The sequence below is a fragment of the Frieseomelitta varia genome, unplaced genomic scaffold (assembly GCF_011392965.1).
Source record: "Frieseomelitta varia isolate USP_RPSP 00005682 unplaced genomic scaffold, Fvar_1.2 scaffold_3, whole genome shotgun sequence".
Lineage (NCBI taxonomy): Eukaryota > Metazoa > Arthropoda > Insecta > Hymenoptera > Apidae > Frieseomelitta > Frieseomelitta varia.
In genome coordinates, this window is record NW_025110034.1 from 61056 (window position 1) to 87433 (window position 26378).

The 26378-nt window shown below is 31.7% G+C and overlaps 7 protein-coding genes across 13 annotated transcripts in view; 4 read left to right on the forward strand and 3 right to left on the reverse strand.

Annotated features, from left to right (window-relative positions):
- Window positions 1-330: 330 nt before the first annotated feature.
- On the forward strand, window positions 331-2807 carry LOC122529612 (aldo-keto reductase family 1 member A1-like). Of its 3 annotated transcripts, none has more exons than XM_043655899.1 (8): window positions 331-567; window positions 1105-1193; window positions 1309-1473; window positions 1548-1751; window positions 1822-1938; window positions 2002-2396; window positions 2469-2575; window positions 2670-2807. In XM_043655899.1, the coding sequence occupies exons 1-7, from the start codon at window positions 444-446 to the stop codon at window positions 2515-2517; spliced, it is 1143 nt and encodes a 380-aa protein (XP_043511834.1). In that variant the 5' UTR covers window positions 331-443; the 3' UTR covers window positions 2518-2575; window positions 2670-2807. The 3 variants fall into 3 exon arrangements, with proteins under 3 accessions (XP_043511834.1, XP_043511833.1, XP_043511835.1); XM_043655898.1 differs by having other exon boundaries at window positions 2469-2587; window positions 2670-2804; XM_043655900.1 differs by lacking the exon at window positions 331-567 and adding an exon at window positions 816-1008 and having other exon boundaries at window positions 2469-2587; window positions 2670-2804.
- On the reverse strand, window positions 2386-5558 carry LOC122529611 (DNA replication licensing factor Mcm5-like). Its single transcript, XM_043655897.1, has 8 exons — window positions 5187-5558; window positions 4844-5099; window positions 4233-4740; window positions 3813-4159; window positions 3306-3739; window positions 2971-3242; window positions 2663-2895; window positions 2386-2513 (listed from the first exon to the last, which is right to left on the reverse strand). Exons 1-7 carry the CDS (start codon window positions 5336-5338, stop codon window positions 2666-2668), a joined length of 2199 nt encoding a protein of 732 aa, XP_043511832.1. The 5' UTR covers window positions 5339-5558; the 3' UTR covers window positions 2386-2513; window positions 2663-2665.
- Window positions 5559-5677: 119 nt separating this feature from the next.
- Window positions 5678-9369, forward strand: LOC122529610. Of its 2 annotated transcripts, XM_043655895.1 has the most exons (4): window positions 5678-5896; window positions 6361-8591; window positions 8680-8891; window positions 8968-9369. In XM_043655895.1, the coding sequence occupies exons 2-4, from the start codon at window positions 6384-6386 to the stop codon at window positions 8978-8980; spliced, it is 2433 nt and encodes an 810-aa protein (XP_043511830.1). In that variant the 5' UTR covers window positions 5678-5896; window positions 6361-6383; the 3' UTR covers window positions 8981-9369. The 2 variants fall into 2 exon arrangements, with proteins under 2 accessions (XP_043511830.1, XP_043511831.1); XM_043655896.1 differs by having other exon boundaries at window positions 5679-5896; window positions 8680-9369.
- Window positions 9370-14267: 4898 nt separating this feature from the next.
- LOC122529634 (protein HEXIM1) lies at window positions 14268-17186 on the forward strand. The gene is made up of 2 exons (XM_043655932.1): window positions 14268-14925; window positions 15180-17186. Exons 1-2 carry the CDS (start codon window positions 14686-14688, stop codon window positions 16206-16208), a joined length of 1269 nt encoding a protein of 422 aa, XP_043511867.1. The 5' UTR covers window positions 14268-14685; the 3' UTR covers window positions 16209-17186.
- A 335-nt stretch (window positions 17187-17521) lies between these two features.
- LOC122529633 (DNA damage-binding protein 1) lies at window positions 17522-22497 on the forward strand. Its single transcript, XM_043655930.1, has 5 exons — window positions 17522-17841; window positions 17915-18063; window positions 18363-21088; window positions 21161-21557; window positions 21632-22497. Exons 1-5 carry the CDS (start codon window positions 17772-17774, stop codon window positions 21713-21715), a joined length of 3426 nt encoding a protein of 1141 aa, XP_043511865.1. The 5' UTR covers window positions 17522-17771; the 3' UTR covers window positions 21716-22497.
- Window positions 22498-22519: 22 nt separating this feature from the next.
- LOC122529635 (ADP-ribosylation factor-like protein 16) lies at window positions 22520-23267 on the reverse strand. Its single transcript, XM_043655933.1, has 2 exons — window positions 22952-23267; window positions 22520-22845 (listed from the first exon to the last, which is right to left on the reverse strand). Exons 1-2 carry the CDS (start codon window positions 23156-23158, stop codon window positions 22525-22527), a joined length of 528 nt encoding a protein of 175 aa, XP_043511868.1. The 5' UTR covers window positions 23159-23267; the 3' UTR covers window positions 22520-22524.
- A 131-nt stretch (window positions 23268-23398) lies between these two features.
- Window positions 23399-26378, reverse strand: part of LOC122529631 (microtubule-associated protein futsch-like) — a 15090-nt gene continuing 12110 nt past the window's right edge. For 2 of the 4 annotated variants that reach the window (XM_043655927.1, XM_043655926.1), the window contains 7 exons: window positions 25758-25964; window positions 25544-25663; window positions 25213-25470; window positions 25017-25133; window positions 24874-24945; window positions 24724-24798; window positions 23399-24144 (listed from right to left, as the gene is read on the reverse strand). In XM_043655927.1, the coding sequence (XP_043511862.1) occupies window positions 24124-24144; window positions 24724-24798; window positions 24874-24945; window positions 25017-25133; window positions 25213-25470; window positions 25544-25663; window positions 25758-25964 (870 nt within the window). In that variant the 3' untranslated portion in view covers window positions 23399-24123. Of the gene's footprint in view, window positions 24145-24723; window positions 24799-24873; window positions 24946-25016; window positions 25134-25212; window positions 25471-25543; window positions 25664-25757; window positions 25977-26378 lie in introns of those variants that run through there. The other 2 variants (XM_043655929.1, XM_043655928.1) reach the window with 2 other exon arrangements.

The following is a 26378-nucleotide window of genomic DNA, read 5'->3' on the forward strand; positions in this document are numbered from 1 at the left end:
CACAAAAATTTATATCTGCAAGAATATGCAGGATACAAAATATTTACTATAATATTTACAGATTAAAACAAGTTTTTATTTAGATTCTATTTCTTTAATTCACAAAGATATGAATTTGTATAAAATATTATTTTGAACATGAATTATTAGGTGCTAATTTCATATGATTTGTAAATCATAAATGTTATTCTTGAATAAAAAACATTTCTCGCGTTTAGTTTTAATTTTAATCATTATTAATGCGATATAATTTTAATTGATAACGCGAGACATTCGCTCTACATTTTATCTTATCTATGGTATTAATGTAACGCGGGAAGACAATTCACGCAAGTTATTTAAATCTCAAATATTTCATTCTTCTCGAACGTTGAATCTTAAACATTTCATTCTGTTTCTATTTTATATCGTTCGCGAAAATTTGTAAAATTTTTAGAGTTATTATGCTTCCAACGAATATGCTTAAATATCGACAATGGCTGTTGGATAAATTAACTAGTCGATATCTAAAATATCAATGTATCAATTGTTTTTCTATAACAAATCAACAGCGTTTGATACAATTACGTACGTTATCGTTTTTACCTGTTTAATTTTTCTAAATTAAATTATTTATTTTGTATAGTTTCGCCAGTTAAAAGTATAGATACGAACCTAGGCTCGCGCAAAATACTCTCTGGTACCGGCTATTTTAAATTGTCGTCTATGAAACTGTACATAACGTAAGATATTTTCAGCATTGAAAAGCAATAAAATTTCTATTTTTTTTTTTTTTGTTTTAAGTTACAACATAAATAACAATTTCGTAAAATACTTCAATCGACGTCATTTAAAACTTACCGCAGATCAATAAACGTCCACAGAACGTATATGTAACTCTCTCTATAAACGTGAACTTATGTATTCAGAACAGTACAAGCTTGATCTAACTTTAGAAATTGATTTTGTACCCAAATAGCACTACTATAAAGTAGACAATTCTTATATATTTAGAGACAATAGTTCATGGTAATCCTAAAAATTATTATATGGCAACGTATAATAATGAAATATCAATTTTTTGAGACGCATTTAAATCAAATTGTCTATAAACTTTTTTTACAGCGTTAGATCAATTGAAGGAGAGAAATATGCAAACAGTACGATTGTTGTCTGGATATGATATGCCCACAGTGGGTTTGGGTACATGGCAGGTGATTTAACTGTTTCATTGAAACAATATTATTATTTAAAGGATCCTTGTCAAATGTTTACATCAATTCATAATTTTTGTTTGAATTTGTATTATGTTACACATCTGTTCTATAGGCTAAGCCTGAAGAAATTGAGAGAGTTGTAACAACTGCTCTGGATGTTGGCTACAGACACATTGATACTGCATTTAATTATAATAACGAAGAAGCAATAGGGTCAGTATTAAAAGAATGGTTTAAAAAAGGTGGAAAGCGTGAAGATCTTTTTATTACCTCAAAGGTAAAGATCTTAACACATGTCAAAGATATAATTTACATGAACGAACAAAAACATAAGATTTAATTACTTTGCAGTTACCCAATTTTGGTAATCGACCATCAGATGTAGAAAGATTCCTTAATTTATCATTGAAAAGACTTGGTCTGGATTATTTGGATATGTACTTAATTCATATGCCTTTTACCTTTAAATTGAATGAAGATACTTGTACTCCAGCAACTAATGAGGATGGAAGTTTTGTGCTGGATCTCAATACAGATCCTGTTTCAGTGTGGAAGGTTTAATATAGTCTTATTAATAAATAAGATGCTAACAACTTGTAGTTTATTGTCTTTTTTTTAATATAAGGAAATGGAAGAACAAGTAAGAAAAGGTCGCACAAAGTCAATAGGTTTGAGTAACTTCAACGAAAAACAAGTCTTAAATGTATGGGAGAATGCACAAATTAAACCAAGTAACTTGCAAGTAAGTTTGAAATGTAAATAAGTTTTATTATATCTCGATAATAATTATCTTAATTATTATTAGGTAGAATTACACGTATGCTTACAACAGAATTCGCTACGACAATTTTGTCAAACGCACAACATCATTATAACAGCCTACAGCCCTTTGGGATCGCCAGGAGCTAAAACGCATTTTCAAACGAAATATAATCATAACATTGAAGACTTTCCAGATGTTCTGGGACATCCAATAGTACAAAAAATAAGCACAGAACATAAACGATCACCAGCACAAATTTTATTGCGTTACTTACTGCAATTGGGGGTAGTCGTAATTCCAAAAAGTAAATCTCCCGACAGAGTTAAGGCGAACATTGACTTGTTTAATTTTTCATTGAACGAAGAAGAAATGAGGACCTTAAGTACTTTAGACAAGGGTGCGCGTGGAAGAATTTTTAATTTTTTGTTTTTCAAGGGGTAAATATATTTATCAAACATACTTTATTTCAAATAATATAAAAATGTGAAATTCTTTTCAATTCTTTTTAGAGTCGAGAATCATCCATATTATCCGTTTAAAGATGAATTGCAGTCCTAATTAAAAAACATATTGTTAATATGTAGTTCGAATACATGCATATTTATACATTGAAAATGTATGAAATACGGTACAAAATGAAAACATATATATATATACAATAATAAATAAATACATAACATAAAATGCAAAGAAGAATCATTACATTTCAGTGCAATCTATACAGCATTTTACGTTGCATACGGTGTTGAAGTTCCCCACGTCGTATCATTGTGTGAATAACTTTGTAAATAGCACGTTCTGGATATGCTTGTTTTACGAAATCTTTAACAATATTTTGCTCTGATACTTGATTTCCAATTGGAAATCTACGTTTCAATTGTTTCTCGATACGTGATAACATTTCATGATCTTCATCCGAGGTAAATCCTTCTGCACCTAATATTTACATATGTTTAGAATGTAGTAGAATAAGTAAAAATACATATTACTAGTTACTTAATTCTAGATTACCAGCTAACGATCCAGACATTGCAGCATCTAAAGTAGATACTTGGAAAAGCCTAAGCGCTTCGTTCACGTGAACTTCTGTGGCGAAAGGCTGTAATTGCATTTTAGCTAAAGATTCTGAAATCCTTATGATAGCTTCCAATTGACGAACTGTTATGGGAATAGATAATCTTTTTTCTATGTCTTTCTCGTGGTCTCTGGTGCTAGCTCGCATTACAACATAACGATTTTTTAATTTCTCTCCTGCCTCTTTGCTAAGTCTCGGACCACAACGACTGTAAAACATACATTAATTAATGACAAATAAATAAAATATTTTGACTAAAAAATAGTCTTACCTTCTACAGTAGTGAATATATTTTTTTAAAATGTGCAATGGTAACTCTCCTTCCGCCGATTGCTCTGTAACTTGCCCAGCATTGCTATGGATGTTCATCACATGTTTTGCTAGTGTTATATCTCTATTTTGCTCGTGCTCATCTTTAACAATAAATATCATATCAAAACGGGATAAAATTGTCGGCATAAAATCAATATTTTCTTCTCCTTTTATTTCATCCCAACGACCAAATATTGAATTTGCCGCTGCTAGAACTGAACAGCGAGTATTTAATGTCGTGGTTATCCCTGCTTTTGCAATTGATATTGTTTGTTGTTCCATAGCTTCGTGTATTGCAACTCTGTCGTCCTCTTTCATTTTATCAAATTCATCTATACAAACGACACCACCATCTGCAAGAACCATGGCACCTCCTTCCATGACAAAATTCCTCTACAAATTAAGTGGAATTTTAGTAAACATGAAGCAAATACATTTACATTTAAAAATTAAAAGAATAACTTACTGTTACTGGGTCCCTTAAGACTGATGCCGTTAGACCAGCAGCTGAACTTCCTTTACCAGATGTGTAAATTGCAACTGGTGAAACTCTTTCTACAAACTTTAATAGCTGCGATTTAGCTGTACCAGGGTCACCTAACATTAAAATATTAAGATCTCCTCTCCTACAAAGCCCATCGGGCATTCTTTTCCTAGAACCACCAAACAATAGGCAAGCTATAGCTTTTTTGATATCTAATGCACCGAAAATACTGGGAGCTATACTCCTTGCGATTTTTTCATATAAATTAGAATCTGAAGCAAGACGTCTAAACAAATCTTCTTCTTCACTTGTAAAGCACGAATGGATACCTGAAAATCATGAGAATTAAAAAATACTCTTCAATAAAAATTAGTTTTATAAAATCATTTTATGCTGTTTTACCACTGCCTGTATTTTCTCCATCCACGGAAATGCCAATGACTCTTATATACGGTGCTCGAACACCGACTAATGTTTTATCTTTTCCTCCTCTATTAGTAGTACTTCTAGTAACTTTCTTAATTGAATATATACCCAAAATAAGAACTCTATTGCCCGGCACAACTCTGTCGCACAAATAACGGTCGCAATACAACTGCAAGTGCCTCGGCATTTCACCTTGCGGAATTTGATCTGGCAATTCTTGTAACTTGAGAACTTGAAAATCAATGCAATGACATTTATCTGGCATTATGAAAAATGGATCCAAAGGACACTTTGGTCTTCCTGCTTGTTCTGTCGTGCATTTTCTAGGTAAAACATATCCCTCTAAACCAGGTTTTATTGAAATGTTAGTTTGCATGCTTCTGCAAGAACGACACTGTATAGCTATTTTTGTTGCTTTTGCCCTGATCCCAGATGCAGAAATGATAATACCAGGTATTTTGATAAGTTTAGAAACTACATCGGGCTAAAACAAAACAATTTAATGAATGCTATACGTGCAATACAAAGAACACTTCTCTCTTCTTTTTTTTTTTTTTTAGAAAAATATTACTTTTTTTCAATCGTACTTTGATTCCCCTTAACGAACTTGGATGTGCATCCGAAGACAATAAAACTTGTATATCTTCAACCTTCTCTTCATCTGGCGGCCTCGGTGCTGTAAGTTCGTCTACTAAATCTTTCGCAGCTTCCTCTAAAATGGGCAAATATTCAGTTGGATGCTTATAGACTTTCTCTGCGAGTGATTCATCAAAAGCAGCCAAATCTTCTAAATTGATTTCTACCCAGTATTGACCCAAATTGTAATTGCGTTTCAAAGTGTCTCTGAAAGAATTATATTATTCTCTCTTTCTCTTTTTTTCTCCTTTTTTAACTCCTATATATTAAAAAATTTTAAACTCATTCATGTACCTATATTTGTAATTGAAATTTCCCTCATGGAATTGTCTAATAAATTCCATGAACTTTCTTTTCGAATGTTGAAGATTAGTCTGCGTTTCATTGGACTCGCCTACGGAGAAATTATCAGAGAAGAATATTCCTGGATCGTCGAATCCTTCCATTTTTTACTTGATCTTTTTTTTACACTTCCAAAAACATACAGTCGTGCAACACTCCAAGCAAACGGCATTTGGCGGGAAATATTTTGGTTGCATCCTTCGAATATTTCAACATAGAGTGGGAAAGTACGAGAGACGATACTTACCTGTATCTCGGTACGCTTAATTCGCATTGCGTCTCAAGATGCAGTCACACGTGCATCGCGTATAAAACAAACTTGAAGTAGATTAAAGATCGAAAAAAATAAATATAAGTAATAACATTGCTATAAAATTATAAAGAAAAATTTTCTGTAGATCGACAGTGTCGCCATCTGGCTAGGCAGACTAACCTATCTAAGTGAACTTTCTAATTCACAGTATACGTATAGTAATTTTCATGTTGGAAGAAATTGTCATTGAATTTTTTTCTGCGTTTGCGATACAATTTGTCAGATTAGCATAAAAATAATAACACATTTTTCGTTCGTGTGTACGCGATTTATGTGCGCAAACGGAGAATGACTGAAATATGTAAATCACACTTGGCTTTTGCAACTCCGTGAACAACTTGTATTAATGGTATGAAAAACATTATTTGGAGATTATTTAATTATGAAAAATATGCATTTTTCATTATTGGCGAATATATCAATTAAGTATTGTTTCAGATTCCTTGTCATTCTTGTAAATTTAATTGCAGGCAGGGAATTGCAGAATTCGCGAAAGTGCTAGTTTCGTACAATGTAAATAAACAGCAGCCACTTTTATTGTGTAGAATACATTTTTTAGAAATCTAATCAGAAGTATAATTTTTGAAGTGACAAGTGTGTTTTGTTCAAAATTCTTTTATATCATTTTAAAACATGCAATTATTTCTTTGATTTCTGATATTCTAGAATAATACCAGATACAAGTTTGACAGATGTTTATTTTCAAAAATTGAAAATTTTTATATTAAATTTTTACTCAACAATATATTGTTATATACAACATATTTTTTTATACATACAACAATATATTGTTATATACAACATATTTTTCAGGTTCATACGTTACTTATGTAGAAATGAGTCCATATCTGACAAGAAAACGTGCTGCATCAACACGAAGTTCTAAAGAGACACAATTAAGTGACAAAGATACTGTTCCCAAAATGACATCTAAAACCAGAAGTGTTATTAACAAGACATTAAAATTGAAAGGTCACGCTAAAGTAACAAATGCAGAATCAATGTATCAAACACAAAGGACAAGGAATAGGAAAGGCAATACATCTGTCTCACAAACTGAAAAGAATGTGCAAAAGGAAAGACAAAAGAGAACAAGAAGTAATGATTTGTCAAAAGATGATATCAAAGATACTGTGAAATCTAAAAAGGTCGTTACGCATAGCAGTTCCGAAATTAAAAAAAAAGATATAAGAACTGAAAAAAGGAAAGTTATCACAAAAATAACCAGAAATACTTCTAATTCAAAACAGACATCTTTGAAAGAAGCATTTTTAAATCAGTCTAAAGTAAGAATTCTACGTTCCCATAAAAATTCCACGAATGATAAATCAACAAAAAAGCTAATTAGTCCTAAGAAAAAAAAAGTACCTGTTTACAAATGTATTTCGCCAGAAAAGTCTAAGGAAAGTACTAATGAAATATATGAGTTTAAGTTTGATATTAATGACTCGACTGAAAGAGTACCAAAGAAACGAAAGAAAAGAGCTGTTAAAAAAACAACGACAAATAAGAGAAGGAGAAATGTGTCAGTAAAACAAATTAACACGAAACAACTAACTAAATCTAAAAGAGTCAAAGGAGTAAATGTTAAATTTGAAGAAAATAATCCTGTGGAACTTTCAAGTAAAGATAAAAATGATGTATTAAAGACAGATATCGTAGAAACAGGTGTGGAATTGGATAAAGAGATGAAAGATTCAGGAAATATAACTGGTGAAGAAAATGCTAATACAATTAAAAAACCAACAATTATATCAGTAGAAGATTTGAGTAATAGAAGAATTTCAATAGTGGGTACTTCACAAACATCAACCTCGCCTGATTTTAAACCATTTAGACCAACAAATATTTTCAATAACAGATTAACTGCACAAAAAAAAGATGCACTTAATTTTTCTCTATTTGAAAAATCTTTGTCGCCAATTGTAAAATCAACAGAAAATCTTCAAATACCTCCTAGTCCCTGGAGGGTAGCATCATTGTATGGGTTTTCTCAAGTGAATAATGTATTTCAAAGCACGCCTCAAAATAATAAATACGACATTGTTAATAAAAAAATTTCACGAGTAAATAATGAAGTATTAAATAACGAATCTAAACAATTTGGAAATATAACAAAAATGAAAAATAATTGGCAAAAGAATAATGAAAACATGAGCGCAGGGAAGCATGTACATATTAATACCAAAACGAGAAATCCTTTAACTCCAAGAAAATTTGGCACAGAAATTACAAACTTAGATCATTCTGTACAGATTAAATCTTCAATAGAACAAACGAGTGAACAAATATCAACTAAAACTGAGACTAATCAGTTAAATGCAGACTCAACCAATGTAATTATTTCCAATGTAAGCAAATTTGATAATAATGAAAATAAAACGATAAATATTTCAAGTCCAAGGAAGAGTTTTAAAAAAGGAATAATAAAAGTTAAACAAGGAGGAAAAGTTGACAAGGAAGAAAATTTTGATCCTCAACCTGGATCATCAGATTTACAAAGTTCAATTCCTAATGAAGAGAGACTGTTAAAGCAATCAAATTTAAATAATTTCTTAAATATAATGGAAACACCACAAAATACTATAATTAAAACAGCTCATGGAATTTTTGATGATGTACAGTCAACATCAATTACTAGCAAGGCTAATGTATCTACTATACTATTAAAAGATACATTTGATTTTAGTGATGATTCTAATCAAGAGTCTCCTATTAAAGATAAAGATAACAAAAAAGAAAAATTCACTCAAAGAAACACAGAGTTATGCAACATAAAACCTATTAGATTATCAATTGGTGAAATAAAAAATAAGTTATTGACTAAAGAATTAAAAGAAGATATACACAATAAAGAAAATATATTAATTAAAAAGAAGAAAGTAAAAAAATCACCCATTGAGAGAAGGAATAAACATAAACATGTTGATATTGTTAACTTTTCTGACACATTTGATATTCTCTCTGAAACAGGTGAAACATCAGCAGCTTCTGCAAATAGTGTTCCATTATTTGCTGATTTAGAACCATCTCATTTTACAGAGGTACATTGTCCGTAGTTTTATTATTAATATTTTATAAATAAATTAATGATATTCTTGCAAATACATATATTTATATTTTACGTTTTAGCCCCCACGATATTCGTACAAACGAAAACGTGCCACAAAAATTAGTTATTCGGATGATGAAAGCGATGAAGAGGAAAAACGAATAACGGAAAATGAAATAAAACGAAAGAAAACTAATAAATTGAAGAAAGATCAGGAAGAAAGATTAGTGGAATGGATTGAAAATATTAACAAAACATTTAATGAAGTGGATAAATATGAACTTGTGATCGAGTAAATTATTTATTGTTATTATTATTACAGAAAAATAACTATTACTAAAGCTTTGAATTATATTAACTCTTTCCAGTCGGAACGCTTAGAGGCAGGTATAGCTACTTGATCGCAGCGCTTACTCGATCTAAGGAATATAATAATAAGGTAACTGAGAAATTATCTTTTAGCTAAAGATAATTTCTGATCTGATTGATCTGAAGGATCTGGTCTATTTAAGACTTCATGATTTCATGACTTTATTATATATTATATATAATATAATTATAATTATGTTATATATAAGTGTACAAGTGTCTCAAAAGTGCGGTGACAGATGTAAAAAAGAAGCAATGCACTGGCGATAACACAAACATCTGAGCTGGAACTTCAACCGAAAAGGTTAATAGTGTTGTAGTATCTATGTATAATATAATAGTATCTATGTGTCTTATTTTATAGTAATAATGTATAAGTTTATAAATGAAGCTTGTATAGCAATGAATATTTAATAATTTTATATTTATAATACATACATATCTTCATATTGCGAGATTATCTATAAATTATCACTTACATAAGTTATTATAAATTTTATTTGTATCGTATGTTTTTTTTAGATTATTAGGAATTTAGATTATAAAGAAATATAGTTGTACAGAATATTACAATAGCGAGTAAGTATTAATAAAGACTATAATGTTTGTATGTATGAGTATATTATTTTGATTTGACAAATAAACAATTGATGTATTTGTGCAATAATAAATTTTGGAATTTTATTTCTTACTACATTAGAACAGAGATTTTAAACAATTTGTAAGTTTGTTTCCATACATTTTTTATAAATAAAAAATTTCTTAAAAACTAAGTATTATTTAATATTGTAAATTTGCATTCGAACTATATCTCACTTAAATTAATAAATATTTTATTTTTAGATTTTATTAGATTTATATAAATCTAAGCTTCTATATTTTCCGTATAACACTTTTCTCTATATATCAAATATGTTTATACATGAATTATACATATACATTGATATATTTATAAAGTATTAATCATATAAAATACAAATATGTATGTACACACATATATATGCTATGTGTGTATTTAACTAATTGTAAGACAAGTTATATATAGTATATACATGGATATACATATAGGTCAACTTTTTGTAAATTAAATAGAATATAAAAAGAAATTTAATCAGAAAAATTAATCTTTTTAATTAATTTTTTTTTGTAATTGAAAATTTGTTTATTCACGGTGTAACTAATCCCTATAATTGTCGTGTCACACATTGTTATGCTTCTTATATATGAATAAGCACGCGTTGCCATTTATAGAAAGAAAACTTAGATTCCAATTTAAAAAACATAATTATGGAAGCAATCTTATTACAATATAGAATTATATAGAATTAGATACTTGGTTAAATAATCTTGATTTGATAGTTGGTCAAATAGAATTATATACTTGGTTTGCGTTTTACTTTTGATTTCATGGAAAAATTTTGTTTTAATTTAAACTGAATTGACAGGATACGAAGAAACTACTTTGGTCAGATGACCTTAAAACATGGGATACGAACAAGCATTGTACGTCTATTTTATCTTTAATCGGTGGTTGTACTATCGCAAACGTGATATATGTACAACGTCTGCGATATCACAATTATGTTAATAACTTTATTATCTTTGACGATTGACTCAATTTAAATGTAATTTATGTTTGCCCTACCAGGGGGGCGTAAGAAACACTTAAAAACTTCCTATGCCAGTATTTCAGAATCTGAAGCACAACGTCTCATGTAATGTCATATCTATTTTATCTTTAGTCAATGACGAAAACATAATCGAGTACGGGTTGTAACGTACTCGACTAGTATATAGATAGGATAACCTCTTGAAATCTGATTATATGCATAAAATTTGTGTCATGCTTGGTGTCCTTTATATGCAATTTTAATTACGTAAACTGAAATTAAGTTACGAGGTACAGAAAATATGGAGGAGTGCATTTCCAGTGTAACTGAAGAGAAACGGACGAAATGCTTTCCGTGTAACTCGTCTAACACTGTGACTTACAATTTGAAGTGATTAGCCATGAAATAATCCGTGTTTTTTGCATCAAAATGCATTTATATATATTTATATACCGGAGGAGTACCATAAGAAAGTAGGTTCGGGGCGAACATAGCGTGGAAAAAGCATATTTACAGACATATATATATTTAATATATTGGAGACATAGTAGCCAGATTAGTCTACCAAGATGTCAATACTCCCATTTTTTTTTTTTTTTTCATTTATCTCGCAATCGATGATTATTTACGAAGATTATCGATACACTCTACTGATTTCAATGGCCTTGAAATACATTGTCGAAGACGTTTCTAAGCAATTTTTCCCTAGGCATGTAATTGTCGCTCTCTTTTAGTTTTCGAGATACTCGCAAAAATATATTCGATACTGTATACACGATATTTCCGTGTTTTAGATTGGGTTTTGGTTAGAGATTCGGGGTGGGGGTGCACCGAGTGGGGGTTTGCCTCTGCCCCGTCCCTCATTTTCGCTTCATTATACACAATTATAGTCTGGTTAATGAATTGAGTAAGTAGACACCAGCAAAACTGATGATTTGTCAATGTAATGGCAGAAATCTATCCGATACGATAATAATTTTATTTCACTAAAAATTGTGCATTATGAGGTAAAAGCATAGACGCAGGATAGTCTAAACCTTAAAACGCAAACTGGTGCAGTATATTTTTGCATATTTCAAAGCTATTAAAATCGGTAGGGTGTATCTTTGTAAATAATTCTTGATTTTCTTTTTTTATATTCGCCATTTTTTAATTTCTATTGTTTTTTAAATGTTACGATTAAATATCGACAAACTTTGATTATGACAGTTTTTGGAACATTCTTTTCTCAGATAATAAAATGTATGTACATGTAACTTCTTTTTTATTTAAAAAAAAAAACCACAATAATTTTGAAAAATTTGTACTTTTATTTTTTAATGAGTGAATAAGGATTTTCTAAGCAGTAAATAAGCGTGCTCAATATCGTAATAGCGATACAATTTATGAACACAAGGATAGTCTTGATAGCTTACCGATGTAACGTAATACACACGTGTATAGTGTTATTATCGTACAACTTCGAGCACACACGATGTTTACGACGAACGGGTATGTATTATAATTAATCTGAATCTATAAAGAATTTTATATTCGAAAACAGATTCCTGAGCATGGTGGCACAGAAGTCTCCTACATAGAGAATGTATTTATAGTTACACTAGTTACATTGTTTTCTTTTTGAATTATGGTACGCGCATACCATTATATTGCATGTACTCTTTCAAACGAGCTTCGTGAAACGTGATTATCTCTACTTTTTATCTGACTAATGCCCAATTTAAAAAAAAAGGTAACAAACATACTTCTGTAAAGTATAAATTCAATAATATTTACACTTTCATAAATTACAACATAGAGAAATTAATAGCTTCATATAATTTCTAACTAAATTGAAAAAAAATGTTAGTAATATTATTAATATCTTTTGAATGGTTTACGTATTATTATGATATACAAAATATGTCAAATGTAATGTACTGTTATTACCATAGTACTGATAATAACACTGATAAATAATACATATAATACTAACAATACTGATAAAATGCATTGAAAAACATTATGCTAAATATTGTTACTTATTCAATAGGTGAACTAATTGTACTTTATTCCGTCATTGATTCATTTTCTTCCTTATATTTAGCTTTAATTGAAAGAAAATTGCCTTCGTCGTATTTGCTTCGAATAATATTAAAACGTTTACGGCCGGAATTAATAGTTGTGTAAAAAATACATATATAAATCTTGCATCCTTATTGGAAGAAGTCTGAAAGTTTAATTAATATTACATCATACATTGCGAACAGAAAAAAAAATTGTTTATAACATAAAAATTAATTCCGAAAGAACGTAAAATCTCTTATACGTTTGTCAGCGCTGTAGAAATATGCAATATGCGTTTGGCTGGAATCGATATCGCACAATGGACGTTAAATTAAAATTGCTAAATAAATTTCTATATTTAATACCATTACCATTTGACCTTATTATGCTATTTGTATAGTAATTATGAACTCGCTAGGAAACTACGAAGCTCGACGGTACGAGTATCGTAGTTATTTACTGAGGGACACACAACTCGAACTGCAGAACGGATCATGTAGTAGCTTCGTAAGATTCACTTCGAAAAACTAGTATGCGAAGGAAATATGGATGCTGCTGATATAATTAAATCAAAAGATATCGGTGTACACGATACGTGAGAAAGAAAATCTGCGTGTAAATATCCAATTGCAACTATGAAATTGAGTGCGTATAACAAGCCGTAACACAATTATATGTAGCTATGTGTAAAGTAGGTCGACATGTATGTACGTCCCGTACCAAAGAGCGTAACTTCAGTTTAGCAAAAATTTAGCTTATACCGTTTTATCTTCTACGCAAGTATTATTTATTTATTTCCCACCTTCATTACGGGTAGCTGAGATCATGGTATTTATGTCGCTCATAAAAATTGAAATTCATAAATGGAAACGTTTTGCTTTGTTATCTTTACGTTGTAAGTTACAGAATCGAATAGTCCGGTGACATGAAGAAAAATTCGTTCGATGTATATTAGGGACTTCGGAAGTTTCTTGAGATCAAGCGTTCATAACAATAAACATCTTGTTAGAAAGACATAAAAATTCCTTAATTATGTAGTATAGTATATAAAACACCATACATGGTGTACACCGTACATCTACTCTATACACATACATATGTAAACATACTATATACTGTACATATATATATAATATCCATCTTAAAAGTAATAGAAACAATTAATTAATAACAATAATTAACTGTCAGCAATTCTGAATAAAAAGCAACTACTTTCTATATACGATTTATAAGCCTGCATTTCACTTAATTCGATTGAATAGCGTATGTAACCAGAAGTTTCTATTCAACGGTGTTACAGAAAAGCAGATGTACAGAGAATGTGCATCGAGTAACGTGCAAATTGAATTTCGAACCAAGAATCGTCTCGGAAAGATCATTTTCCAATTCATTAGAAAATATACTGCTACTTTCTACGATATGGTCATTGACTTGAAACTCGAATTATTAATTACAACAATTTTCACACGTACGATCAAGCCGTTAGATGAGCTACTTAGAAACTAAACTATATATTATCTCATTTTAATACGTATCGTTAAATTTTTTTACATTTTCAAAAACAAAATTACATATTTATAAATTTAAAAGTCTCTGTTTATTATCTCGGTAGAGTCTAATCGGCTTAGTCTCTTTGCAGTTGATGTTCAAATTTCTTGATCAAAGATCTAGATGTCCAATATTTCAAATATGGTTTATATAGTGATGATACTTGCCACGTACACTCGTTGCCTTCACTCTAGGCAATAAACATTAAATTAAGAGCTTTAAGTGTAAAAGGGGTGCAGCGCGAAAGAGAAGAGTCGCCATAGTCTTTCGGAGAACAGTGTCTAAAGGATAAACGAAAATGGTGGGGTGCTCGTTGGGAAATAAATATATTCACCCCACCTTTCAGGACAAATCTCCCTACTCCTCCTGAAACGTTAGCACGTCGCGCTTCGCTATCGCACAGAATCACGGACAAATCAAACATGGCGATTCAGTCGCTGTTTGCAGTGAAGGCATACGGTTCGTAAAACGGGAGTAGAAGGTATCAGGTAGTGAATCAGGTAGTGTTTTTAAATGGTAATGAGTACCAGCACCATTGTGAATCGCCGAATTCTGGTTAATATTACGAATATGGAGGATCATGATGTCAAAACGGTAATGGAGAAAGTGTCGGGCGGCATTGATAAAATACGTGACGTGAAGGGCGTACAGGCAGAGTCGATGCCTGCGGCGTCATCGTTGCACCTTACGGAACAAGTGTCGCTCTCTTCTGGCGAGAACATCAACAAAAACGACTATATCGATAAGAAAACTGTAAGATATTTTACTTTACTATTTTTGAATGTTCGAAAATGCTCGCAATATATATAAAGATTTAAATGTCTCAAGTCAAATCGATTTAATTACAGTCTCGGACTCGTTTTTATAAGTGAATTTTAGTCAAGATTAATCACATTATAATACTCTTGTATTTCTTTGAACGAATTTCGAAAACATAATATAATTTAATGTAATTAAAGTATTTAAGTAAAAATTACTTAATTAATTCGATTGTTTTTATGTTTTAGTGCTCTAAGCTATTGTTAAAGAATTCTGGGAAATTTGAAAGTGGTAGTGGTAGTGGAGATCAGGAGGGAGGTCAGCATGAGGATGGGAATGATATTGCAGCGAAAAAAAGAAAGACTCGCAGAGGTAAACCTAAACATAGAAAATTAAAACCATATTCAAAGCAACAGTTGTCATATCAACAACAGCTGAGATATAGATCTAGAGGTCGATTAGCAAAAACTGGTAGACAGCCTCCAGCACCGTATAATACCACACAGTTTCTTATGGATGATCACAGTGATCTTCCAGATCTTGACCAAAAGCTTTCAGAAGCTGCATCTTCAGAATTGCCTACAACATTTCAGAAACCATCAGCCCCTTCTCGTACTCGAGATTCTAGTTTCAGTGTTGATTCCGACGAAGATTATTTTTATTCGTCTCCAGAAGACGAAGAAGAATTCTTAACTAAGGAATTTTCAACTGCATACGAAGATCTTCACGCTGAAAGATTAAGCACATTAAGTAAATCAGAACTGATACAAGAGTATCTTCAGTTAGAAGCGAAAGTAGATTTATTGACAAAACGGTTACGTGGTAAAAATCTTCATCAAACAGAACAACGAGACTTGGAAAGCAACAGTAGTAGTATAGACACAGAATCAGCAAAAAAGTTAAAAATCTGTCAGCAACGAATTGACGATTTAATGCAACAGAATGAACAGTTAAAACGGGAAAACGAATCATTAAGAGCCAAAAGGCACAGCAGTCCTGTTTCAAGTGTTGATAGCGAAAGCGACAGTGATAGTACAAGTAACGGGAATAGGAGCAGATGTAGTTGTCTCCTTCCAAATTCTAGCTCTTCTTCAGAACTTATGGGATATGTTTCTAGAAGTAAAAATAGTCAAAGGAATGGCTCTGTGTCCAGTACTGATAGTAAAAGTGATACTTGTGATAGTAGCTCAAGTGACAATTCTAAAACATCTCTGACTCCAGTTAATCTTTCAAATGGCCATGTAAACGTTCAGAAAATGGACGGTCTCCCTACATAAATTACAAAAAGCTGATTTTACATATAAAAAATCTATTCAATGGTTCAAGAGTTAACATACGAGTCTTATTAAATACGTCATTGGTCATGCATATTTGCTTTAATCCTATCGCTTTAGGAAACAAGACTGGTTTAAATGCAATATTATTGCACTTGTGCAGTGAGAAGTCCTCTTCTTAATACTAGCATATGTAACCTTAGATCAGGGGTGGCGAATTGGCGGTCCGCAGGTCGGTCATGGCCCATGCCCTTACTTTCTTGATCGGTGACACGATCCCTTCCACTGCATCGATCTCTTCACTGCATTGACTGTCATTGATTTCATTGATTGTCATTTCGTCAGATTTCTTTCTCGCCGTGCATGAGCACTCCCTTATGAGTTACTTCCCTTGCTTGATGGGGGAATCGGCAGAGTGAGTGAGCAGCTCGAGCAGCCGGCTGCGAGGAAGAAGTTCGCCACTTCTGCCTTAGATTATCCTTGAATGTGCCCTTACAATTTACTTTCCACGTTTCTTTTAAGACTGTTTTGTGTAAACTTAAACATGTGTAATGAAGTAGAAAATACATACCTAATCTTATGGAAGAGTAAAAATTTATATCTGTGCAAAGGTAGATTGTTATGTGCTTGATAAAATTTGCAAAGGAGTATATTTGTGGTGTATTCTCTATAATGATATTTCGTCTTCATTTAGTATTAATTATGATGCAGTTGAACCAATTCATCATTTAATAGCTTTCAATGAACTGCCATTTGATGGTACAAAAATGTATAAACTTGGGGTTCACAGACCATCAACTAATAAATTATGAAATTAGATGTGATCAAAGATGTAAATTGTAATGTTACAAATAATTGTGATATTGTGTACAATTGTATAAATTTATTATATCAAATTAGGTGTTAGTTTATGGTCTGAATATATGATGTGTTAAAGATATTTCGCACTTGAAATATTTAATAAATCTCAAAATTTCTTTCTTTTATTATAATTATTTTCCTGAAACATAATTGAAGGAAGCGAGTAAACTTCCTCCGATGGAACAGTCTTTCATTACGATAGAGAATGTTTTCCGTAAGAGTTTAATAAAAATACATTAAGTATATTTCAAAGTAAATTTATCTTGCTATCGTAAGATGTATTGTAAAAATGTACATAAAGTCCAGTTTTTGTTTTATTTGCTAAAAAAAAGTGATAAATGAAGCGTTATATATAAAAAGAATTTCTTCTTTTTTTTAATGAATTTAAGTAAAAGAAAATTTTAAACGACTGACAGTTTTTGGAATTGAATATAGAATATATAATTTTACGTCTTATTTTGTTTTCTCTTTATTTCTTTTTCCATTCAATCAAAGTGTATATATTCGCGTAATTAGCATTGTAAGAAGTACATAATTTGCATTTGGAAGATTTTGAAACACAGTTCTTGTGAACCAGGCCTAATACACTGTGAAACGTTGCTAACTTCGTGGCGCGTGAAATTGAAAAGTACGCAAGGCCAGTGTTTGGTCGTATCTTGTGGCTGAGGTATTAACAAGTTTGTAAAAGTTGTCGGTCAGAATATTATGAAAGCAATGTCTCATCATTATGTGGTAACGGCACATAAGCCTACAGCAGTCACTGCGTGTGTGACAGGTAAGTAAAAGTGTTCGTACGAAAAGAAATTGTATGCTCTTCGTCAACAATTATTTTCTTTTTATGTATAAAGGTAATTTTACCTCGCCTACGGATTTGAATCTTATATTAGCGAAAAATGTTCGATTAGAGATATATCTTGTTACACCAGAAGGTTTGAGACCACTGAAAGAAGTTGGAATTTATGGAAAGATTGCAGTTGTTAAATTCTTTAGACCGCCGGTAAGGTTATACTAGTATCTTTATTTTATAACTTATCGTATCTCGCTATTTATTGTTGTTCTATCTATACTAACATTTAGTGTAATGAATTCGTATGTTTTTATGGAATATATACATATATATATCTGTATATTTGTGACATTTTATAAGAATAATATAACCTTGTATGTATACAAAAAAAAATTATCTGATATCAAGCATGATTAACAATGTGTATAAGTGTATGAAATTAATGTGAATTTTAAGTTGTAATAAAATGAATTAATACATAATTGACAAATTGTAATATATTTCTGCAGCATGAGAAGAAAGATCTGTTGTTTCTTTTGACCACTCGTTACAATGCCATGATTTTGGAATGTATTGGAGAAGGAGAAAATATAGAAATCATAACGAAAGCGCATGGGAATGTGGCAGACCGTATTGGGAAAGCTTCTGAAACAGGAATCAAAGCCGTGATTGATCCCAAAGCGCGTGTAATTGGCTTACGGTTATACGATGGCCTCTTTAAAATTATACCTCTTGATAAAGATAATCCGGAATTAAAAGCATCGTCGATACGTATGGAAGAACATCAAGTGCAAGATGTGAATTTTCTCCATGGATGTGCGAATCCTACATTGATTCTGATTCATCAAGATATTAATGGAAGACATGTCAAAACTCATGAGATTTCTTTGAGAGACAAGGAATTTGTCAAAATACCATGGAGGCAAGATAATGTAGAACGCGAAGCTATGATAGTCATTCCAGTACCTTCTCCTATCTGTGGTGCAATAATAATAGGTCAGGAAAGCATATTATATCACGATGGGAATACATATGTTGCAGTTGTGCCTCCAATTATAAAACAGAGTACTATTACATGCTATGCTAAAGTTGATAACCAAGGACTTCGATATTTGTTAGGAGACATGGCTGGACACTTGTTTATGTTATTTGTGGAGCAAGAAAAGAAACCAGATGGCACACAAGTTGTGAAGGATCTCAAAGTTGAACTTCTGGGAGAAATTAGCATACCTGAATGCATTACATATTTAGACAATGGAGTAATATTTGTTGGTAGCAGACTAGGCGATTCACAGCTAGTTAAATTAATTACAAAAGCAGACGAAAATGGTTCCTACTGTGTCCCAATGGAGACTTTTACTAATTTGGCACCAATAGTTGATATGGCAGTGGTTGATCTTGAAAGACAAGGTCAGGGACAAATGGTTACATGTTCTGGAGCTTTTAAGGAGGGTTCCCTTAGAATTATTAGAAATGGGATAGGTATTGAAGAACATGCAAGCATAGATTTGCCAGGTATCAAAGGTATGTGGGCATTAAAAGTTGGTGGTGGTATTTATGATAACACTTTGGTGTTATCTTTCGTGGGACAAACCAGAATTTTGACTTTGAATGGAGAAGAGGTCGAGGAAACAGATATTCCAGGCTTCGTTGCTGATGAACAAACCTTTCACACCGGTAATGTTACAAATGATTTATTTATTCAGATCACACCAACGTCTGCCAGGTTAATCTCGTACGAAACTAAAACAGTCGTTTCTGAATGGGAGCCAGAAAATAAGAGAACCATCAGTGTGGTCGCTTGCAATGGCACGCAGGTACTTTGTGCCACTGGAAATGACTTATTTTACATGGAAATTTCGTGCGGGCGGATTGTACCAAAAGGATTTGCTACTTTACAATATGAAGTTGCTTGTTTAGATATATCTCCATTAGACGGTCATACCGAAGCGAAAATCGCCGCAGTAGGTCTATGGACGCATATTTCTGTCCGCATCCTAACTTTACCCGCCTTGGAAGAAATTAACAAAGAATTACTTGGTGGTGAAATTATACCTAGATCTATTTTGATGACGTGTTTCGAAGGTAATACGTATCTGCTTTGTGCTCTCGGGGATGGCAGCATGTATTACTTTACATTACACAAACAGAACGGTATACTTTCTGACAAGAAGAAAGTTACTCTGGGCACACAACCAACGGTCTTGAGGACTTTCAGATCATTGTTCACCACTAATGTTTTCGCATGTTCCGACAGGCCTACTGTAATTTATTCGTCAAATCACAAACTAGTATTCAGCAATGTCAATTTAAAGGAAGTAAATCACATGTGTTCTCTAAATGCAGAATCATATCCGGATAGTTTAGCGTTGGCAACTGACAGTACGGTAACTATCGGGACAATCGACGAAATTCAGAAACTGCACATTCGTACCGTTCCCCTCGGGGAGTCGCCGAGACGAATTGCTTATCAAGAAAGTTCCCAAACATTTGGAGTAATAACGATGCGCGTTGATGTCCAGGACAGTAGTGGTGTTAGTATTGTAAGGCATTCCGCATCAACGCAAGCAGCCTCCACATCTAGCAGCAGTCACATTGCATCGTACAACAAACCTACGGGGCATACAGCTAGCGACATTTGTCAAGAAATTGAAGTACACAACCTGCTCATTATTGATCAACATACTTTCGAAGTTTTACATGCACACATGTTAATGCCCACTGAATACGCATTATCAATGATATCGACGAAATTAGGCGAAGATCCGACTTCTTATTATATCGTTGGGACCGCGCTTGTCCATCCTGATGAAACTGAGCCAAAAATGGGCAGAATACTTTTGTACCACTGGAGCGATGGAAAGCTAACACAAGTCGCAGAGAAAGAAATCAAAGGATCATGTTATTCTTTAATTGAATTCAATGGGAAGCTTCTCGCTAGTATCAACAGCACTGTTCGTCTGTTCGAGTGGACAGCAGAGAAAGAGCTCAGATTAGAGTGCAGTCATTTCAACAATATCATTGCCCTTTATTTGAAAACCAAAGGAGATTTCATTTTAGTTGGAGATCTTATGAGATCTCTCACGTTACTGCAATATAAAACAATGGAAGGCTGTTTCGAAGAAATAGCAAGAGATTACAATCCAAATTGGATGACTGCCATTGAAATATTAGATGATGACACTTTCTTAGGCGCTGAGAATTGCTTTAATTTGTTCGTTTGTCAAAAAGATAGGTAAGATATTAATTTGATAGATTTTCATTAATTCGTTGAAACATAAAATGAGAAATTAAAAATGCATTTTAGTGCCGCCACTTCTGAGGACGAAAGACAACAGATGCAGGAAGTTGGACAGTTTCATTTAGGCGATATGGTTAACGTTTTCCGACATGGGTCGTTAGTGATGCAAAATTTAGGCGAGTCAAGTACACCCACGCAAGGCTGTGTATTGTTTGGAACTGTTAGCGGCGCGATTGGTTTAGTTACGCAAATTCCATTCACATTTTACGAGTTCCTGAGAAACCTTGAAGACAGATTAACGAGCGTAATAAAAAGTGTTGGTAAAATAGAACACAATTTTTGGAGAAGTTTCAACACCGAATTAAAAATCGAGCAGTGTGAAGGTTTTATAGATGGAGACTTGATCGAGAGCTTTCTTGACTTGAGTCCCGATAAAATGGCAGAAGTTGCAGGTGGTCTTATGGTAAGTAAAATTGTTTCTTACATTATTATATGTATATAATTCATCGTATTTTTAACTTACTTTCTTACTTACAGATCGACGATCCTAGTGGAATGAAAAAAGAAGCAACGGTGGATGATCTTGTAAAAATAGTAGAAGACCTTACAAGAATACATTAGATGTAATCTTTTGGTTGATTTGTATAGTTTATTATATTTTGAAAAGCTCGTTAAGGAAAATAGATTGATAAGGAAAATTTTAAATGTTTGGGAATCAAATTAAGAAATTTATATACAATTCTAATCTATTTAACATTAATAGTATAAGAAAGTAGGAAAGTAAATTTTTCTTTTTTTCCATTCTTGTGAAAATATTTTATTATGTACGCCTGTAGTCTTTTATCTTAATTTTGATTATATTATAGTGAAAGTTTGCTTCAAATATTTGTATATGCATATACAAAAAGCTGGTCAAAAAGGTTTTAAACTTATTTCAAGAATACGTACAAATCATGAGAATTTCAAGAACTTCAATATTGTTGTACTCGTCAATATTTTAACGATCGTAAAGCTAATATATTTCTTGTAACAATTAATAACATTTGTTTAAACAGTACTTATGAATTTAAAAACTTTTTGATCAATAGTTTTATAACTAATACGACAGCTATTTTTTGTTTCTAATATCTCAGAAATGTGTCAAAGATTACTTAAATTAATAATCACATACATACGTTGATTAAGTTATAAACATCTTGTACACTCAATATTGAATATCAAATTTCTTTTGATAATACTTCCACTTTTGAATATAACAAATAGAGTAACTTGGAAACAATTTACTACTAATTTACAATTGTAATCATATTAGTGTTAATTGCTGAAAAATTATTCGTAGAATCCTTGTATCTTTGTAACATTGAGTGTAAATAATAAAAAAAAATATCCACTTTCTGATAAAATTTTTTCGTACTACATATACATTCAGTCTACTTGTTTGCGTTTATTGCAGCTTTTAAAGTAATAGGATCAAACAACCAGTTTCTTAATTCTTCGATACCTTGGCCAGTCATTCCACTAGTTTCAAATATAGTTAATTCTTGCGTAGCTTCTTTTTGCATACGCGAATAATGAAGCATAAGTAAAGCTTCATTGCGCATTTGACGATAAGAGAGATCCATTTTATTCAGTATTAATGCGATTTTTGTATTCTGCAGCGTAGGATCAACTAACAATGAGTAAAGCAATACTCCTGCCGCACTTATTTGGCAAAGATTGCTTGTATCTATCACATAAATAAGCTTCCGTGTCTAAAAATGAAGATAATAATTTAAAAAGTTATAAGAGACGTGTAAATACATGTGTAAAATCTCTTAACTTATTTTTATCATTTAAATTTTCCGAAAAGAAATTTACCTTTTTAAAATAATGTTTCCATATTGGTGCCATACTACCACCAATTTCTTTAATAATCATGTCGAATTCTCCGGTAGTGTTTTTTATTGTGAAAAGATTTATGCCATTCGTAGAAACAGTATGAGTTGCATTATCTATTTCATCTCCTTGCAATCGTTTCATTAAAAACGTCTTGCCTGATTTAACAGGACCAAGACAAAGGCACATGTTTCAACGCTTATTATACTTGTTTAAGAAATATATTCAAAAATTCACTGTGCATTTGTAAATTGTGATCATCAATTTTACACATGCATGCGTACAGAAATGTATTGATCTAACAAATGTGTTTCTACAGTGAATGAAAATATAGTTCATAGAAAATGCATATATTTTTAATCAACTTGCTTTAATTAAAACAAATGTTAAGACAATATATGAGATTCAGGTATTTCAATACACATTTCGTAACTTTCGTACAATTTAATATACAAAACTTCAAAATTGTGTACATTATTATTGCTACTTTGCATAGAAAATTTGTTCTCAAAGACAAATGTTATGAACTTTGTCAAAGATACGAGAACAGTGTTTTATTGTTACACGTAACAAATATTGGGTACACAATGAATTTATAAAGTACAACGTAGTACGTTCACTGATGTGCATGTAAATAATTATATAATTTTATAAGTACGATACAAAATGAATGAAATAGTATATGTTAAAGATAAAGCAAAATACAAAAGTGTATTCAGTATAATTTCTTTGCGTGTTGCATTTTCTTTTCTTTTTTAATTTTAGTTCATAGATGTATATAACAGATAGATCTTTCTCTTCTTTAACATATACATTTCAACTACATTTTAACATTCTTTGTTAATAACATCGGCAGAAACACATCTTTCTTTTATCAATCAACTCGCAATAATATAAGAATAAAAACAAATAAAATTATGAATTATAATCCGATGCCTAAAAAATAACATAATAAATAAATTATTAACAAACGAAATAAAATATATACTTGCAACAAAGAAACAAATCATTGTAACAATTCTTATTCGGAAAGATATGTATTCCATCAATGCAATCAAACTCACGTCTCTTAAATCTACTGATTTAATTCAAATAAATGTTTCCGTAATAAAGTTGATTTTATACACTTCAGTCCTTTGCACTCATCAAGCAAATTATGAAATGCTGTCAGCCACCTATAAATTCAATATAAAACAATAAATATAATTATTATTAGTATTTACATTGTGTTACAGTTTTTTAGATATATATTCGTACATAACGCTCCGAATACATATCCAGAATGCAAAAGAAAAAAAACAATAACAAGTGCAAAGGTTCAAAAATTTCGAACGACAAAGAGTGCGTGTCTTTGTGATCACGTTTACGTTTCTTGTATCTTTGTTAAAGAATATGAGAAAAGCATGTCACATGTTGCGCACAAGGCACAGACGGATTACCTACACTAACGCGAATTGACAAAATAGAATAAAGAACAAGAATTCACTACAGTTTTTTTTTTCTGAACATACTATAAATACTCCAATTTCGCGACATTAATAATTTATCTAATCTTCTGTACAAACGTATTTATATATTAATTATGTGCATTTTCTCTGTAAGACTATATATATACGTTGTATATTACAAAGTAAGTTCTCTGAGTCTGTATGTACAATGATTTCATTATAGACAGATTGTACTCCAAATTTAACAATGCTTTTTCTCGGGGGAGCACGACTAGACTAGAATTTATCAGTTCAAGCTTGATTCACCTTCTGTAGCAAAGATCGTACTTGTCGAGGCATTTGCCATGATTGTAAGCGTTTATCTTTGCTACCAGCTATAATCTAGAACAATAAATTTGTCGGACGTTAGACTTGGTGCAACATTCCAATAGTATTTTAACAAGATATTTCAAATACCTTATTGTCTATAACTTCCATGCTTAACAACATATTACCAGGTCCAGGTATGCTACATAGATACTGATGATCCTAAAATTCGTTCGAAAATTAGTACAATCTCTCTTAGAACGGACATCAGTGTTTTAATTTCATATTTTAACCTTTGTGTCAAATACATAAATATTTCCGTCATAACAACCAGCAAACAATAGTTGTTTGTACAGACGCATGCACACGATTCCTACGCCAGCATTGTACTGCATCGTTTGTTCGCCATTCTACAAATCAAAACAAGGTGAATTTAATAAATTTCACACGACAATAAAACATTATCAACGCACATGTATTTTTACAAACCGTAAAATCAAAGACTGGTATAGACGTGCTACTCGTGCCACAGTAAATTAAATTACTATTACGCATTAGGCTGTACACAGTGTGACTTTTTTGGCCACAAATTGTGCGAAGGAATAGGCCGCTCTGAGCATCTCGTATTGTTATCGGTTGACTACGCGACGCTACAATAAGAACTCTTCGTGGACCCTCGTTAGTTGCTTTTAAAGCTAACACAGACTTATCCGAGAATTGTATACTGTCTCCTTTAATAACGCCCGTCTGAAATATTTGTTGTAATGATAATATTCATACATATAAAGATAATTTTTATTTATGACATTCTTCAACAAACCTTCATATGATAACGTGATACATGGCCTGACTTGGTGCCAATGAAAATTATTCCCCATGCCTCGTCCATACATTGTATAGGACTACCTATGTCTGCTGTGTCTCTCACTTGTATTCCAGTCTAACAAAGTTTATTCACAGTGTGTAATATAATATATAACGAAAAGATACATTAATAATATGCTGTGCTATATCAACAAAACATGTTATCTCACCATTATGTTGTAACATCGCAATGTCCCATCCAACGAGCCAGAGAACATCCATTCTTTGCTAATGTCTGTACTAATTACATTGTACACGTATAAACATGTTACCGCCGCTTTGTGACCTTTGTAGATATTTAATATTCCGTTAGATGCCTGATTATACCTATAAATTCTGCCGTCTTCACTTGCAGCTAGGAATGAATTTTCAAAAACCTAGAAGACATACTTCATTTTCAAATTGTTAAATCTGATCTAACTTGTAGCGCAGGGATTCTCATAAAAGTTATCTGTAGTGCCAATCTCGTGGTCATAGGTAGAAAAAAAAAAGAAATAAAAATGACAGAAAGTTGCATTGAAATGTACAGAAATACAGTTATAAGCAGAAAATGGTGAAGGACAATAATTGGCGAATATCTGAAAATACTAGAAACTTTTTTAGATTTTATTAACACTTGTTTTTCATGTTTGTACACTCTGTCATATATATACCAATAGAATATCTTACAATGAAAAACAAAATGTTGACAAAAAATATAGTATTTCTGTAGACATAGAAAAGATAATGTTTCTCTCATTTGTAACAAGAACTAAAAACATAATGTTACTTTGTTTCACAGAAACAAAAAA

What these genes read in the sequence shown, in the direction of transcription:
- LOC122529634 (XM_043655932.1), top strand. Translation starts at nt 14,686, where the DNA reads ATGGTAATGAGTACCAGCACCATTGTGAATCGCCGAATTCTGGTTAAT. An exon ending in ACTATATCGATAAGAAAACT is followed by an intron (nt 14,926 to 15,179) that starts GTAAGATATTTT and finishes TTTATGTTTTAG; the next exon opens with TGCTCTAAGCTATTGTTAAA.
- LOC122529633 (XM_043655930.1), top strand. Translation starts at nt 17,772, where the DNA reads ATGAAAGCAATGTCTCATCATTATGTGGTAACGGCACATAAGCCTACA. An exon ending in TTCGTTTGTCAAAAAGATAG is followed by an intron (nt 21,089 to 21,160) that starts GTAAGATATTAA and finishes AATGCATTTTAG; the next exon opens with TGCCGCCACTTCTGAGGACG. An exon ending in AAGTTGCAGGTGGTCTTATG is followed by an intron (nt 21,558 to 21,631) that starts GTAAGTAAAATT and finishes TCTTACTTACAG; the next exon opens with ATCGACGATCCTAGTGGAAT.
- LOC122529612 (XM_043655899.1), top strand. Translation starts at nt 444, where the DNA reads ATGCTTCCAACGAATATGCTTAAATATCGACAATGGCTGTTGGATAAA. An exon ending in ACAGCGTTTGATACAATTAC is followed by an intron (nt 568 to 1,104) that starts GTACGTTATCGT and finishes CTTTTTTTACAG; the next exon opens with CGTTAGATCAATTGAAGGAG. An exon ending in ATCCTGTTTCAGTGTGGAAG is followed by an intron (nt 1,752 to 1,821) that starts GTTTAATATAGT and finishes TTTTAATATAAG; the next exon opens with GAAATGGAAGAACAAGTAAG.
- LOC122529611 (XM_043655897.1), bottom strand. Translation starts at nt 5,338, where the DNA reads ATGGAAGGATTCGACGATCCAGGAATATTCTTCTCTGATAATTTCTCC. An exon ending in AATTTCAATTACAAATATAG is followed by an intron (nt 5,100 to 5,186) that starts GTACATGAATGA and finishes TAATTCTTTCAG; the next exon opens with AGACACTTTGAAACGCAATT. An exon ending in TCTTAAGGGACCCAGTAACA is followed by an intron (nt 3,740 to 3,812) that starts GTAAGTTATTCT and finishes CTTAATTTGTAG; the next exon opens with AGGAATTTTGTCATGGAAGG.
- LOC122529635 (XM_043655933.1), bottom strand. Translation starts at nt 23,158, where the DNA reads ATGTGCCTTTGTCTTGGTCCTGTTAAATCAGGCAAGACGTTTTTAATG. An exon ending in GGAAACATTATTTTAAAAAG is followed by an intron (nt 22,846 to 22,951) that starts GTAAATTTCTTT and finishes CTTCATTTTTAG; the next exon opens with ACACGGAAGCTTATTTATGT.
- LOC122529610 (XM_043655895.1), top strand. Translation starts at nt 6,384, where the DNA reads ATGAGTCCATATCTGACAAGAAAACGTGCTGCATCAACACGAAGTTCT. An exon ending in AACCATCTCATTTTACAGAG is followed by an intron (nt 8,592 to 8,679) that starts GTACATTGTCCG and finishes TTTACGTTTTAG; the next exon opens with CCCCCACGATATTCGTACAA.